General features: G+C 38.7%; 1 protein-coding gene across 1 annotated transcript; it reads right to left on the bottom strand.

Moving 5' to 3' along the window:
- Positions 1 to 1894: 1894 nt before the first annotated feature.
- LOC123959181 (transmembrane protein 255B) lies at positions 1895 to 17315 on the bottom strand. Its single transcript, XM_046033106.1, has 9 exons — positions 17033 to 17315; positions 15691 to 15833; positions 15504 to 15566; positions 9361 to 9450; positions 7350 to 7430; positions 5694 to 5767; positions 4753 to 4912; positions 3644 to 3790; positions 1895 to 2629 (listed from the first exon to the last, which is right to left on the bottom strand). The coding sequence occupies exons 1-9, from the start codon at positions 17094 to 17096 to the stop codon at positions 2393 to 2395; spliced, it is 1059 nt and encodes a 352-aa protein (XP_045889062.1). The 5' UTR covers positions 17097 to 17315; the 3' UTR covers positions 1895 to 2392.
- Between the last annotated feature and the right edge of the window lie 151 nt (positions 17316 to 17466).

The following is a 17466-nucleotide window of genomic DNA, read 5'->3' as shown; positions in this document are numbered from 1 at the left end:
TTTATCCAGTACAGCTTTTGACCGTATGTCACGTTCTTCTTCTAACAAATGAATTAGCTCAAGTCATCACAAGGCACTGCTTCACTGCTAGTTACTGCTACAGAAAAAAGCCACACTGTACTTGCCCAGGTGAATATAATAATAATGTAAAAACAATAGTATTAATTTGAACTGGCAGCAGTAGGAAATGTTGGGTTTGCATTAACTTAGAGCAAACCATAAAAATGAGGTTGATGTTGATATTTGTAAACTATTTTAAAAAACTAATACATGATTACTTACATTAATCATTTTCCTGCGATTCCCTTGTGGTTAGGTAGGCAATTTGAATCCAGCACAGTAATGGCGGACTCCACCTCTAACAATGAAAACTACTATATAGAGAGGTATTATGTGTGTTAATACATTGAATGGCTATTGCTAAAAAAATCTTAATGAATGTCCTTTTCTGTATAGGTGAGTGAGGGATAACCATCCCTTCTCCATATATGACCACCTGTTATAACCGTCCCATTATTACAACACATGAGGACTGAGCAAGTTCCATTTTCTGAAAAAGGCAGTGAGATTCAATCAAAAGCCTGGTTAAAAGTTGAGTGAATTTTAAGTTTCTCATATTTTATCATCAGTGTCAAAAGTGAACCTCCATGCTTATTGTAAATTATTTAAATTATAGGGCAGTTGAAAAACTTGTTTTAAGACAAGACAATTTAAGTTTTGTGTTCTTAAGTGGCTCTAAGAGGATAAAGGTAAATGCTAAAGCTTAGTGTACAGGTATCACAAATAAGTTAGAGAAGCATCCTAAAGTGGACTGAGTCAGTAATGTGTATTATACAGCAATAACTACTTGCTAAGATTTGCTAAAATTAACCTCCATACACTGCTGATCATACCAGACAAAGTAAGGCTGTAGCAATAACTTCTTGAGTATTGAGTTGAGCAAAAGAGTTTTATTGCTTATAAATTCAACTTTCTATTTATATAATAGCATAAAAGGGAGAATGTGTGATTTCTTATATATAGTCTCCCTTTGAGGTAATACAATACAGTGAATTGGGCAGTTTGGAAAATACATATTTCGCTTTCTCAAGAAAGTGGAAACGGGGAAACTTCCTAGTATATAAAACTGCCTGCCTTGGTATAAAATGTGTTAATTAGTGAACTTGGAAGGTGCTAAAGCTTTGATTTTGTTACCTTTAGACAGAGCCAGGATCTTTATGCTAAGCTAAGCTAACTGGTTGCTGGCAGTAGCTTCATGCATCATACTTGACTGTACAGACATGATAGTGGTATTGATCGTCTCATTTAACTCAAGCCAATAAGCATATTTCCCACTGTTGTTCACTCTACCTTTAAATGTAAGATTTTGATGAAGCCCTTACAACACATGTATTTGTATGCATCAGTGAATGTATGTGTTTCTATAGGTGTCTCTTAAATACAAGATGTATTTCATAGCAGCAGCAGCAGCTACATTATCCCATCCCACAGCAGTTAACATGCATCATCAATAATATATACAGCATATTGACTTTAAAGTGCATATTAAATATTTCACACAACATAATTAAGTAACAGCAACATGAGCGTCATTTACTCTCCAGTTCACATTTCAATAAAGCCCTTTTAACTGCTTGAACAGTGATCTGTATAGTGAGACAATACACAGAAAGATTTGTATTCCAATCTACACAAGTTATAACAAAAACAACTCTCAGATCACAGTCAAGTGTACACCAACTGTATTTACTTTCGTATATATACATATATATATATATATTTAGCATTTATATTGCATATATATATATATATATATATATATATGCAATATATAGCATCTAAAGACCAGTTTTGGGCTGCAAGAAGTTTTTAGGTTTTTGTTGTAGTTTTTAGACTTCAGTTTTGTACAGATTAAATAAATGAGATATAATGTGTTAAATGTGAGCTTAAGAGAGGCTGGTAGGCAGATTTTGTTTACTTTGAGCATAGCCAGGTTGGCTGTTTTAATTCTGTTTCCAATTTTTATGCTAAGTTTAGTTGGCTGGCTGGTATATAATATTTACCTATAGACACGAGAGTGGTATCAATCTTCTTATCTAACTCTCGGCAAGAAAACAAATAAGCATATTTGAATTAAGTATATATACCACAGCTGCTTCCCTCAATGAATACACATGAAATAACTAAATCATGTCTATATAATCACACCACATAACTTGAAATATGTGTCTCTCTTCAGTCAACCACTTTAAATGTAGCATTTATATCAGTAACCTACAGAGTAGTCGTGAATCCGTCTACAAGGTCACCTATGACATGTCTTGAGCTACATTCAGTCCGACCCGATCAAGATATTTCTTCTCCAACATGCTCCATGTATTTATCTGAGGGCTCAGCAGGCGTACGGTGGAGGTTTCTCAAAGGGGCTGTAGGGGGATCCGTAGAGGACAGGAGCGTTGGGTGTCAACATGTAGCCCCCTGGTTCCTGGGTGGCTCCCTGAGGTTGTTGCTGTGTGGGAGCCTGAGATGGCTGCTGGCCCTGGTTCTCCTCAGACAGGCAGGAGTTGGAGCCAGGGCCTCCGTCAGGGATCAGATGGGGAGTAGTAGGTGGATGAAAGCTGTTGTTATGCTGTAGGAGAGGAGAAGAGACAGGGAGTGGTAGGTTGCAACGGTATGTGGAAGTAAAGCCAAAGATGCCTAAAAATAATTTCTGACATTTTTATGTGAGGTGTGGTTTTCATTTTATTGCTTTGTGTGGTTTGGTTCTGCGGTAGTAGCCACAGAAATATCAGCAAAGATGAGCCATTGTCAATAATAAATATATGAGACATACACATTTCAGGTAAAGTCACCATGATACACAGTAAATGAAACAATGCATTTGCTTATTTAGAGTGCTTGGTGTGTTTAAGAACAACAGCTCATGTCCGATTTACTTTATGTCACCAGTTCATAAAGCATCAATCAGGCATTCCTGTGGTCAACAGGTTCTTGGACGACGGCTATAACAAAATATTATCTCTATGTTACAAGAAACAGGACTAGTAGAAGAATTTATAGCCATGCTAGCTAGATAGCTCTGTGAAATCCATCCAATAGGTGTTGAGTTATTTCAGTCTGAACTAAAGGGGTGGACCGAACGACTGACACTGACATTGCCAGAGCCATGTCATTCATTTAACTGATAATCACTACTATGTCACTACCATTTCTTGAGAATACATGGTTTTAGTCAGGTTTTGTAAGTATCCACCTCAATAATGTGACGTGGCAGCGTCAGATTAATAGTTTTCTTTCTGGTCAAGCGCTTTGATGTTAGAGTCAAACAGCTGCAGCAAGAATAAGTGTGATCCAGTGCTGCTCATCGCGTTGCCAAACTAATACACTGGAATGGAAGGCTGGCCATTTTACAGCAGACACTTATTGTAGGAAAAGCACAGGTGTTACTACTAATATTAATGATGGCTTTGTTCTATTCAAGTTGCCCACTAAGACGTGACAGTGAGGCAGCGTGAGCAATACCATGACCCTGAAAACAAAAATTGTATTCAACCGTCTTTCCGTTCTTCAGTGTAATAGGCCTTTGTCTTCAGCGAAAATTTGCCCATTAATAGTTCTTGTTTGTTTTGGTCTGGGACCGTACCTGCATGGATATTGGATAGTTGGGGTAGGCAGGCAGAGTCTGTCCTGAAGGACAGAAGCCAGCGTAGGTGAGCATGTGCTGGGTTGGGTTGTACATGATGTGGGGTGGCGGCGTGGGGCTGGCAGCCATCTGAGGAGTTGGCTTTTTCTGCAGGAGAAAATAGAAATGCTTTGGATAAGATAGGAAATCATCAGAGGGAAGTTGGAAGGCAAATGTGAGTAATTGTGTCGCAGTTACAAATGAATCGTACACACATGAAACGCACACGCGTCATTATGGAAGAGGTAATGAAGTGTGATTGCTGCCTAATGTACTGTAGAAACAATAATCGTAAAATCGGGACCATTAAGGTTAACAAAATAAAATCTGATTTTCATGTCATTGAAACAGATTGTCAGACTACTATCCATGGCAGAGAAATCTTTTTTTTCTGAGTTTTTAGTCCTTTCATGTGTGAGTAGTAAACTTCTGAAAATGTGGTCAGTCAGTAAAACCAAAAGATATCTGCACACACATAAGTCAATTTTATGTTTCAAACAAAGCTTCGATAAAGGAACATTTAATGCCATTAAATATTACACAACAGTATTCAGCTGATGCTTAATTTTTGACAGTTCAATCTCATGAGTGACCCCTTCAGCAATTCAGGAACTATGCTGATCAGATGCAGGCAGAGCAAGCTTAGCACACTTCCTGTGACAAATCTAAAGCTGTGAAACATGCTCTAATGAGAGATGTTACTGATTGTCATTAAAATAATGTTTTCTAATGACACACATCCTGGAAATCAGGATCCTATGGTTCACACACAGGCCAGAAACAGATGTTAGGGATTTCACGTTGTTCAGCGTCAGAGACTGTATGGGGCCTGCAGGCAATAAGGAAAGGTTACTAGTTTGAAATCATGAATATAATAAAAAGCCTTCGTCAGGCTTTTGCTGAAACATCTGTGTCACCCATGTAATATTACAAGCTATGTTATTTCTGCCTTTAAATTTTCTTTCTTTGGAGCGAATGGCCACAGAAAATTCCTTTTATGAGTCCTTTGCTTGCCTAAGCGAGCAAAGATGCACTCAGATTTTTTTCTCTTTTTTTGGACTCCTGCTCACCAAATCCTTGTACGCTCCGAGGATGGCGGCAGCGATGATGCCCAAGAACAAGGCAATCACGTTGAACACCACTGAGGCCCACATCAGACGGTACAGGTAGACCACATCCCAGCAGCTGCTGACCCCAGTAAACTCATAGTACTGTGTGTGGTACTCTGTGCTGGAAGAGGAAGACAGCAGGGGGTCAATACAAAATACATAGGCCTTCTTCACAGCAGACATTTTGACTTATCATAGCACAGTCATCCTATTAACAACAACATGTGAAAATGTCTGCCATAAGAAATGTCATGCATGGCAACTTCTTTCCACTTTCCACATATCACAGTTGTTGTTTTTGTTTTATTTCAAATCTTCCAGGTATGAAAGAAATATACTATATTACTTTAATAAACTTTCCAGGCAGCCATTTTATCAGCTAATACTTGAATAGTAATGTAGGTGCAAACAGGGAGGGGCTTTTTGGAAAGCGCTTCCTCTGTGGTGTGTTCAAGAGCTCATGGAAAACTCCAACATTCAGAATTTTAAAGCTGGCTGTAGAATAAAAACCTCTTTGATGCAAGAAAGTGCCAAAATCACAATATTCATGACAGTTTGTGTCTCCAAAAAGTGAGCTTCCTACAGCAGGCAGCTCTGAAATTTAGGATACTGTACAATAGCCACTGCTCTTTACTGTATTATTACACAGTTAAAATTATAAGTGACAAATAGAGATAAATATATAAATGTTCACTGTGATGGACATCTTCAAGCTAACAGATAAAGTGTAGTGAAACGGATGGGGATCAGTTGTTGTTGCCTGGTAGGTAGAAAGTGAATCTAAAAACGTGTGAAAATACTATGCAGTGGTGTAAAGTGCATGCAAATTGCAAGTGAATGGGTTAAATGGTGCAAACCCAGCTCAGATCTGAACACCAGCCGCTTGTGTTGTTGCGTCTCACCTCTCACAGTTGTACAGGTAGCAGCAGAAGCAGGTGTTGCTCCTCAGGTTCATCTTGCATGCTTTGCATGTCACCTGCCGTGTCAGAGAAGAGGTTTTTAATCATGTATACTCAATGTTTTACTAATCTCACGAAAACTGATACAGCAGCCAGATAAGCAGGAGCTGGACAAAGAAATACATGACCACTGGGAAACTGTCTGCATGTCAACATATCATTTGCATAACTTCTGTTTGCTTTGATGAAAAAAAGCAAACTAGATGCAGTTTCAGTGTAGTAACTTTATTTGACCACCAGATGTCACTACATACTTTATGATTATTTCCAAATGTGGTCAAAAGTCTGCAAGAACACAGAATTTAATTCTGCATTATCCTTAAATGAGTTCAAACATAATTTACACCATTTTAAAGACAACTACTGGGACACACAGGTAAAGCACCTTGCAGGAGCAGGAAAATTAGAGCTAAAAGTGATCTGGAGGTGTATAGAATTTAGGCTAGGCTATGTTAGATATTTAAATTATTCTTTAAATATTTAAGAAAACATTTAGTTTATTTTAGTTTATTTGAGAAAATAAAAACACCTGTCCCATCAAAGACTTGCACGTGAAGAAACTGTCAAGGATAACACAAAAAAAGTGAATTATTTCCATCGTGGTCCCTGATGTTCCATCGGTCATAGCAAGGTGATAACAGGCATCAGAAGAACAAAGCACATACAATTACAATACATACATTCCACTTCATACATACACAATTTTAATACACATTAGTAAGTAACAGGATGAGCATTGTCCAAATAGCAAGCAAGTCCTTTAAATTGGGATGCGGTCCATCTCCTTTTCCTTAATCTTAGTTTTGAAGGTAAAGAGGCTCCTATATTCCACTCCATGGATACCTGAGACTTGGACCTACTAAGACTCAAGTTAGCAATGCTTCATCCACCTTCTTAAAATAATTAGTAAAATAATTCAAGGCCCAACCGTGTATGATCTTATGGATCAAACTGAGCTGCAGCTGTCTTGCTCTTGCTTGAACTGGGAGCCATTTTAACTCTTGAAATTGAGTCCTGCCCACATGAGTAGGCCCAACACCAACCTTTTATTTATTCTGAGACACCTGGCATTTTTGATTTAATGCTGCAGATAAGCCCCCAAACCAAGAGGAAATAGAATAGTCCAAGTGAAATTAAAAACGACTAGATGCCAATACCTTAAGGCAGTCCCTGTCTACTAGCTTTGCCTTTCGAGCCAGGTCTCTGGTTCTGGCATTAACCTTCCCCAAGACCTTCAAGACCATTCTCTCTCCTCCCAGGTTCTCATCCAACATGCAGCCCAGGTAATTCACCGATGTCCTTGTATTTATATACTTGCCTCCAAGCTCTAACTGTAAGGTTGAAACTTTGCTCAACCTTACTTTAGTACCAAATAAGATGCATCTTACACAAGTGTAGAGAAAGCCTGTTGTGTGATAACCATGTTCTTATCTTCACCTAATATCTCCTTTATATCTTTATGTGAAACAAGTATGGCAGAATCATCAGTATACAAAAACAGTCCTCAGTGAGAAATAACTTGCTATGTCTGTACAATGCAGACAATGGCAGGTGATATATTAAGTGTGTGTATACAGTATATGTATGTATGCGAATCACCTCAGTGTAGTAGCTGTCGTAGGCATAGGCCGATCCACTGGTGTAAAAGTCACACATGTTCTCCTGCAAAAGCCTTGAGTCCTGCGAGTGTTAGACAGATTCGAAAGAGAGAGAACGAACTGATTTGTTAAATCTGTTAAATTCATTCAAGTTAATAGACTTGTCATACCCACACCACATCTGAATGTTTCTCTGTGAATCAGTTACAGAGTACATCTCTATGATTTAAGGGTTGCACAGTGATGCACTTTCTGTACTTCATGTTAAGTTACATGTGTGTGAATTTCAACCCTGGCTTGTGTTATTCTGCCCATCGTCCTCCTGTTTCTCTGTCACTGCTTCGCTGAAGGTTTACAACATGCGCCTGATCAAACACAAAACCTATGGCATTAAACCTCACGGGACTTTATATAATGTGAAATATATTGTGATTGTCCAACGCTCGAAGGTGCAATAAATCTGCTTTTTACTGTCTTGTGAATATATATATCTGCAGAGGTTTGATAGCACTGTTGATCAATATGAGTGACTCGGTGCCAGGTGCTGAGAGGTCCAGCTTTTTAAACTCTCTGTGGTCCAAACTCATTAAGGTACTCATTAAAATTCATTAGGCGGATGTGACAAACTGAGGCGTTCGGGTCCATGTTTCCAAACACCGAGAACAGATATCCAGTGAGTTAGCAACAGTGACCATATTTGACCTCTGTGCATTTTCATTCACATGTAGACACATTCAGGTTTTTGCATTTTTTTAATAGACAGTTAGATGATGCCATGATGAGGACAAATGGTGGACTGATAAACTGACATGTTAAACTGATAATACATTTTTTTAATGAGGCTTCCTCCTATGGAAACAAATAATTAAAGTGGTCCTATTATGCTCATTTTCAGGTGCACCATTATATTTAGGGGTTGTACCAGAATAGGTTTATATGGTTTCATTTTCAAAAAAAAGATATTGCACATTGCTGCAGCACCTCCTTTAACCCCTGTTTGTTGAATCAGGACTACTAACCAATCAAAAACAAGCCTGTAACCACAACTTCGATTCAGCTGTAAATGTTCCCAATCCAGCTTTGCGACCTAGACTGGAACAAGAGTTTCAGGGTGGTAAGTAACAAATCTGTAACAAATTGATCTTTCATACGTTACTTTTTAACTGTGCATTCTCTGTACATCTCAGCAACAACTTTATGTCTATTGACTGCCTGTAGGGTATCTAACGTTCAGTAGGGAGGGTGGGGGAGAGGGGAGGGAGTGGGCAAACGTCTTGTCACTGTCGCTGCAGCTCAGTGTGTTTCTCCACCAGTGTTTTGGAGGGCATGCCGCACTAGCCGCTAGGCGAGCATTATGACAGGTGTTACATTGTGACGCAGATAGGTTACAGAAGTAAAGGCTGGACTACAATTGAGTTCAGGAGGTGTTTTCCGTGGGACGTGGTAACTTCCTTTGGGGTGGACTTTGGTCTTTTTCACTTTGCAAACCTATTACATGCATAGACTGTATATAAAAAGATCACAATAAACTTCTTTCTTTCTTTTTCAATTAGATGTATCGCAAAATACTGTATATGGATACATCAAATTCCAAAAGACCATTACAAGGACGTTTTTATTTGTTTGCACCGTAATACAAAAATTTTCAGTGACTTAGAGAAAGTAAAGTGACATTTGGACACATTTAATCAGCCCTGTTATGCTGAATGTTTCCCCAGCTCTTCAGACGACCCAGCAGCTCTCTGCAGGCTGAGATTAGTTGGGCTGGTCTACCTATCTGGTGTCGTGATGGTACTGACACTTCTGTCTGATTGCATCTACAAAGTTCCTGATCTCACTTATGTATCTGTGCCAGTCTAGCACACTTGCATTTCTATAGCAAACCCACTCTGTCTCTGTTGACAGCAGCATGTGTGTGATTAAATTATCACAGGTTTGCTATGACAAAAAAGGTGAATTTGTTTGTATTTCTTCCTTTTCAGTGCGGGCATGTAGATACATGTGATACTTACAATGAACTTTGAAGCGATGATCCCGTCCACAATGGCACAGAAGAAAGATGCGATGACTCCCATACTGATGACAATGATCGCTGCCATGAGCTTAAAGAGAGGTGGAACAAAGACAAAAGTACCAGTGAGTATTATCAGAGTAACAGTTTATGAGATCATCAGCTTGTGTTTTGAAAGCACAACTATATGAACTGGAAACATATTTGCAGCAAATATGAATCTATTTATAAAAAAATATTTATGACCAGAATTTTATTCTGTTTTATCAAGTAGTTAACAATAACCATAAGCAGAGGTTACTCAGACCAGGGGTAAAGATAAAAATAGAGCACCCTAAAATTTAACAGATAAGATAGATTTTAAGTTTTTTATTCATAAAATTATTTGACCATTTATTTCTACTCACAGTATCATCATTTCATTTTCCAGAGTATTTATTATTTCTTATTCTTACTTATTTATATTTATGAATGAATTTGTATAAAGGCAAAGTCAAAATGTTATCATAACCTTAACACACACACTCGTGTATGTAAGCGTGGTGTTTCTACTGGTGTGTGTCCTGACTCGTCGTCTGCACTGTCTAGGCTGCAGGACGATAAAGGAAATGTACGGCTTCTTGCTCTGCCAGCGCAACACAGAGGTGCTTTGTGGGAAATTTACGAGCAATGAGGCAACGTACAGGACAGAGGGGCGGCCTTTTGTACCAGCAAGGTCAATCTAATTCTCCCAGTCTGATACACACACACACACACACACACACACACACTCACGCCAGGCGCCTGGACAGAAATCAACATTGTTGCTTATCTCACACATTCATGCAATCCATTAAAATCAAGCCGAAAAATATGATCACTAATCAATAACCTCAAATGTTTACTTACAATTCTTTTTTTCTGAGCAACCTGTTCCTCCATGTAGCTTTTATTGTGAGACAAAGTAATTTTCTGATATCACACACACACACACACACACACACACACGCACACACACGCACACACACACACACACACACACACGCATGCACACACACAGCTCAGCAGACCCAGCTGGCTGATCACAGATGTCTGATCGTGAACTTTATCACTGAGCATCATTTACTGTCTGTTCAGTCATTCCTCCAGGACCAAATCTGGAGCAGGAGATTAAACCCTCTCTACTGTATCTGTCTAAAATGGTAGGTGGGATACAGCAGTTTGTCCCAAAGATTAAGCAAAAAAGTAGAAATGCCGTATAGATTTAATAATCTACTGATCTTGCATTGACATAAGCAACTTATTTGATACATGGGAGACTTTTCTTTTCCTTTCCTTGATTTCAGACACCAACTAGATGGACCATTGGTATGTAGGACCTTTCAGTAAAAAGCAGAAATAATCATGCCTGTTCAATATAGTGCTGTAAGTGCCAGGTTTATTCATGCCTGTTCAATATAGTGCTGTAAGTGCCAGGTTTATTCATGCCTGTTCAATATAGTGTCAATTTGATTTGGACTGACTTTTTGTCAACATAGTGTTATATATGAAATGTCTACCTGTACATGTGAGAATAACACAAGGTGTGGTGAAACGGATGTGGAAACAATTTCCCTCAACAAAGTGAAATAAGAGCCAAGCTGAGAAAACAGGCTTTTTTTCTGTGTGGGTTTTATCTGCCACTGGCCCAGACTCTCCACTTAATTAGCAGTTTAAATGACTCTGCTTTTATGGCCTCCAAGTGGGAGATGAGGCCAGCAGCAGAGACAATAGAGCCTGACAACTGCATTACTTCACATTACCTTAGCACCAGCTGCCAGCACATAAAACACCTCAACACACACTTGGTCGCCCAAACCCCCAAATCTCCCCTGATACAACTGAAGTAGAGAAAAAAATCAAATACTGTAAAAGATTAAAGACACAATGTAGATAGATTTCTGCTCTCCGGAATCGATTCATTAAGGAAATATTAAAAAGATGCAGGTGTTGGAAAATAACATACTCAAGTACTGTACTTCATTTGCATATTAGGCTATTTCATACATACTACTACTCCTACATTTCAGGGAAACATATTATACTTTTTATTCCACTACATTTATGGGACAGCTATGTTTACAGGCCACATTGAAATGATATAAAATACAATGCATTGTAAAAGATGAGGTACCACAGTGATACACAATGCTGATTAAGCCGATCACCACCAGGTAAATCTCTTTGTACATCGCAGTATACCAGAGTCTGTGGCGAGATTGGACGGTAATGATGTGTTTTATGTCAACCAGCAATGACTGGTTTGCCAGAGCTGAAAGGGTGAACAACATAGCAACCTAGCAATCTACAGAGGTATACGTCGACAGTGTTGACAGCGGTTTGTGCACAGGTTTAAGCCTGCAGTGCTGGCGAATGTTAAGTCCAATATTCACTCTCTTTTAGCTCTGTTTTTGGTCTCCACCAATTCCTACGAGAAATATCTGGCTCTTTAGCTGCTAAGTGCTTCACTATGTTCACCAGCTAGTTGCTTACTGTGTCTGTCTGCTGTTTGGTGCTAAGCAGGTAGTGGGCAGATGGTTTTTAGAGCTTTTTCACTGTGAAAATAGCTGCCTTCTGTGTCCGAAAACACAACAACAACAACAAAAAAGTTGCGGTTAAACAAAAAACAGATAAGGTTGATAATTCTCCGTATGTTCATATACGCTGTAGATGAACCCTTTCACATTGTCATTTGATACATTGTTGTTATAAAAAAAGAAGATTATAGCTGCTTTAAGTACTGAAAACAGAGAGAAATGCCTATAAAAGACATAGACACACATGATGAAAGTTTTAGAGGAGATGATGCATTAGTGACAAAGAGATAAAGACACAAAGAGGAATATTGTAGAGTCAGTAAAGATACCTATCAGGTTATGTAACTAAATAAGCTGACAGCTGCAAGGTCTTTTTCCCCTGTTCAGTGGTCCAGTGACCAATCACGACCACAGCTGGACACCCTGGTAATAAGAACTTGGGTAAAATACGGCCCTTTGAAGGTTCACCGTTCTGCTCTCCAAGCTACAAGGTGACCAGAAGGACGGCAGTCTGAGAGATACAGGCAGTAACTACAGAAGAGGCTGCTTTAGCAAAGAACATGAGCTACGTGAAGCATTTAGTCATAAAGAAATCTTACAGTGTATCAGGGCAGTGAAGCCTGTTTTATGAGCGGCAGGGGAAGTGCAGATAGAGAGGGAGTTTTTCTTTTATCCTTTTTTTACAGACACAATGTGATGGTCCCTTTTAAACAGTTTGGAGGACACCATAACACAAAATGAAAAGTGGCAGAATGCGAGTCATTAAGATTTTTAAAATTTTGTCCAAGAAGTGTCAGTGGAGCACAAATGTGTGTTTTACCTGCAACAGAGGTTTATGATAGTGGGACGATGTCTTAAAACACAAGTAGCCTACTTCATTTTGTATTAAAAAGCCCCTGTGTAACAGATTCAGCTGCTGTTATAAACTGAAAGATAACTTTTAAGCTTTTGTTTGAAATGTTTCTATCTATAATTGTTTTTAATCATATTTTATATGGTATATTTTATGTTTTTGTTCATTATTATCATTTGTATTTATATTTTCTCTATGTTTTTATTTGAGTTAATGTTTCTACTGATTATAAGTCATAGGTACTGTATGTCTGTCACCTGTAAAGCACTTTGAACTGCACTAAACTGGATAAAATCTGTACATATCCAGAATAGCATGTAATTCAGAGGGTTCAGGTATATTAAACCTCTATAAAAGGTGCTGTCCAAATATGTTTTCATTGCTTGATTGATGTAGTTCACTTCACAAAAGGGAAGGATTAAACTTGTTCATTTCTGTATTAGATTTCCCCAGTCAGGAGTCAAACTGGAAATGTCTTTCTGGCAGCAGTCGATTAACTCGTCAATTCTCTGACTATTTACAGTTCAAACAAACCCTCTATCAAACCCTCCATCTGCTGCTTTATGAGGTCAGAGGAGCAAAGGGCTGTGAAGCCCAAGTGAAGTTTCAGAGCTCTCAGATGTCTGTGTCATTGTTGGACGGTTAGTTGTTCTTTAATGAGCGACCTTGCTTTCTGCCAACTGGCTCTCGCGTTACAGTACGGGTGTCTGACACATGAGGGAAGAAGACACCTGTGTGAGAGGAACATCGTGCCACATGTGCTTCATAAGAGACACTGTAGACCGGCGCTAGTGTGGCAGCGATCACGGCATTAAAGTTTAAAGCAGAGAAGGGGCAGACAGATACAGAGATCAGTGAATGTCTTTGTCTTTTCCACTGTGTCCACACATTAACAGACATACACAACACAAGAAGTGAAACAACAGCAAGGATTCAAAAGGAATGAAAGCCTACAGGAAATATTAGACTTCTTAAAAACCTCACTTTATCTTTGAGAAATGACACAAAGATGCAGCATCTGTCCACATGTGTGAACAGCTCTGGGAAGGGTATCTGTGTAGACCGGATACGATACGGGCTGTATCGTAACGTAGGACAACGATGCCACATTACCACGATGCCACATTAAAAATTCACAACGCACACTGATACACCACAGTCATGGTGACAGGCCGAGGGAACATTTTTTACATCACCAAGACAATTTTTGTTTCACTGTACTGTATCAAGCTATTAAAGTGTCTCTAAATGTCTCTAAAATGTCCGTGAAGTCTTTTCAGAAAAAACTAAAGACAAGAACTTGCATTCTGCTGAAGTTTCCGTGTCACTGGTGTCCTCTTCAGTCCTTGCAGGGACTTAACATAGTTAATCTCATGCAGGGGTCCATATACTGTGAATGTGATACTGACTTAAATACTTAAATACACAGAAGAGCAATTTCAGCTTCTGGTTGCCACTGGCCCTTAAGTGGTATTTGCATTATTTGGCCACTTGACTTTTTACACTAATTACACTAATTTTAGGTCAGTTCATGCACATTTCATTCCTCTTTTTATTCTGTCTTATTTCTTTTAATGGGTCTGAAGCTCTCGAACTAGGATTTTACTTCATTCACTATATGTTAAAAAATAGTGTTATTTAGGACTGACTTCTCTGATCAGATGCTTCACTTTCTTCAATTACATTTTAAGAGAAGTCAATTATGGTTTCAGACAGGTGGTCAGTCTACTCTGGAGTCACTGACATGATCATCTTTTGAACCCCCTGTTGTACAGAGAGGCACTTTGATGATTTTACATCTGTGTCCTTGTCTGAAATAAAGGAGGCCTGTCAGAAGCAGCTGACCATTACTAATGCAGTTTTCCTCTCATGTCATTGAAATCCAGCCAATCACGTCCACTTCCCCTGACCACAACTCCAGTCACGTGCACTGACCCACAAGGCACAAGGACCAAGAACACATTACTTTGCCATCGAGTAATCAGATTTGCTTCTTGCTCATAATAGAGCAATTTCCCATAAAGCAGTTTAGTGAATTTGCAAAGTTGTAACATAATCCTCTAATTTATGGTGTATATATATATATATATGTCCTGTTTTCCAGGAACAATGCCTCATTTTTAGAAGATGAATATTATAAAGCTTGAAAAGCTGACTGAAGTCACCTCGAGAGAGAGAGAGAGAGAGAGAGAGAGAGAGAGAGAGAGAGAGAGCGAGAGATGCTAGACAAGAAGGCTAAAATCTGAATGTGACATTGTACAATTCGAGCTGTCATTGTAAACAAAAAAGAGGCAAATAATCATGTAGAATGTGTTTTGTAAAGCTCATTAAACATGTACTAATCCTTTTTTGGCCACTTGGGTGCAGCAGAACAAGCTGGAAACACAAAACTTACACATTGTCACCTTTAAAAAGTTGATGCGGTGAACTTGTCAGCAAAGAGTTGCCTATTTACAGATCCAGCAGACACGGAGCAACATTAGCATTCATTTGGAGTTGTGTTTTGGCTCATATGGTGAATGTCACTCTCCTTTTAGATCTGTTTTGGTGTCTGGCAACTAATGAAAAAAATATCTGCACTTAGCTGCTTAAAGCTGCACATTTTTAATGCACACATTTTATATATTTTAGAAGACCAGAAATGTGTCAAATGGATGGAATAAATAAAAATCATCCTTATAATGTGATTTTAAATGTGTTGCAACAGTTACACGAAAGCCAGAGGAGCAGACTCACCATGGGTCTGCGGTTTTCCACCAGGTGGATGCCAACAATACCCAGAAAAGCTCCAAAACTCAGCTGGAGGTACAAAAGATCAAATTGGAAGAAACTTCAGAGAAGGAGCATATGAAAAAATACACAACACACCATGTCACAATCATAGTGTTTGAGGAATCAATAATGGGAGGCAACTGTCACTCACGGTGATGCCGGGGTAATATCCAGAAACAGGCACGTTGTCTGTGCGAGTGGCAGAGACCAGACCCACAGTCAGCACCACCAGAGATAGAGCCAGCAGAGACACGGTCACCCACAGAGCCGTCTTCTTCCGACGCAGGTACTGAACTGAGGACGAATGGAATATTGTTATTGAAATGAGTCCTCTTTAATTTATGTTGCAAATTTTTCTCCATGACAGTTGAGCAGTGGTAGAAGAAGTACTCACATTATTTACACAAGTACAACAAGGAAAACATGATTCATTACCCGTAAAAGTCATGCATTCAAAGTCATACTCAAGTAATCATCAACAAAGTATACGAAAGGATAAAACGTTCTAATTATGCAGGTAAAATGCCCCCCCGTCAGTGTTACATTACTATGTGTCAGACTCAGATGTATTTACATGTCAGCAGCATTTTATATTGTAGCTGGAGCTCATTCTACCTGTTTTATATGCAGTCATGTGGTATGATGTACTGTATAAAAATATGTTTTGTCATCAAAAGTATGCAGGACTGTTGTTTTTTCATAGCTTTGAAGAATCAGTGGAAGAAGTATTCAAATAAAAGTAGAAATACCATATTTTAAAAATCCTCTATTACAAGTTAAAGTCCTGAATTTATAATGTTACTTAGTACAGGCACTATCAGCAAAATGTACTTAAAGTATAAAAAGTAAAAGTACTCAGTGTGCAGAGTGGCACATTTAAAGGTGTTATGTTATTATAGAGTATTATATTATTCTGTTTTATCAAGTTTTTTATGAGAAAAGTAACTAAGTGTCAAAGAGGTAGTAGAAAAGTACAATATTTGTATGTACTACAAATGCTGCTACTAGTAGGCTACAGTACTTGAGTAAATGTACTTACATTCCATCAATGTCATCAAAAAGGCTATAGTGTGCATTGACTTTGTGGTAATCATTATACATTTCATTATTTATACAAGTATATATAAGTACAATCCCTATAAAGTATACAACATACAATGCAAATACTCAAGTAAAGTAGTACAAGTAGCCTACCTCAGGACAGTACAGTACTTAAATAAATGTACTTGCCAGCTCTGCAGATGAGCTGTGGGAGAAGCATTTTAAGTATTTCTAACAAAAGCTTGAACACAAGTTAGCCACTAGCGCTTTGGAGGACTTTTTGCGTAAAAATGTGCACTACACACACAAACGTTTTGTATGCACCGAATTCAAATAGAGCAACAGTGAATTAAAGCACACTAGAAATAATGTCCTGGTAATGATAGTGAAGATGCTGCTGTAACAGAGTGAGGTTAGAGGAGCTCAGGATGAAACTTGACATATAACTGTACCTGCTGGATCAAGGATTTCTGTCGCTGTTTGCTGAGTTGCCTGCTGGGTTTCAGGCTGCTGCATTTTGTTTCAGTCCGGACAAATTAGAAAATTAAAAAGAAAATGAAAAAGGCGATCAGGCAGCCCAACCGACGGTTTTAACTGTTTTGATCAAGGCGTTTTAGTTTTTTGTCTCTATATATCGATTCAAAACAGAGTCCTCATCTGCCACAGGCAACAAGCTGCGAGTAGGACGCTTGTTTTGGTTATAACTCAAGATTCTTTCAATAAATAAGAGTCCGATTTCATACATATATATGCCCCTACAGCTCCCACGGGTTCAACTTTTCTTGAGAGAGAAAGAGACACAGTGAGAGAGAGAGAGAGAGAGAGAGAGAGAGAGAGAGAGAGAGAGGAACCAATCAGCTTTCTGTATTCACCTCAGTAATACATT

This window comes from Micropterus dolomieu, linkage group LG20, assembly GCF_021292245.1.
Source record: "Micropterus dolomieu isolate WLL.071019.BEF.003 ecotype Adirondacks linkage group LG20, ASM2129224v1, whole genome shotgun sequence".
Lineage (NCBI taxonomy): Eukaryota > Metazoa > Chordata > Actinopteri > Centrarchiformes > Centrarchidae > Micropterus > Micropterus dolomieu.
This window is presented reverse-complemented; position numbering and strand designations above follow the sequence as displayed.

What these genes read in the sequence shown, in the direction of transcription:
- LOC123959181 (XM_046033106.1), bottom strand. Translation starts at nt 17,096, where the DNA reads ATGCAGCAGCCTGAAACCCAGCAGGCAACTCAGCAAACAGCGACAGAA. An exon ending in ACGACAGCTACTACACTGAG is followed by an intron (nt 5,768 to 7,349) that starts GTGATTCGCATA and finishes CTGACACGGCAG; the next exon opens with GTGACATGCAAAGCATGCAA. An exon ending in TCGGAGCGTACAAGGATTTG is followed by an intron (nt 3,791 to 4,752) that starts GTGAGCAGGAGT and finishes TTTCTCCTGCAG; the next exon opens with AAAAAGCCAACTCCTCAGAT.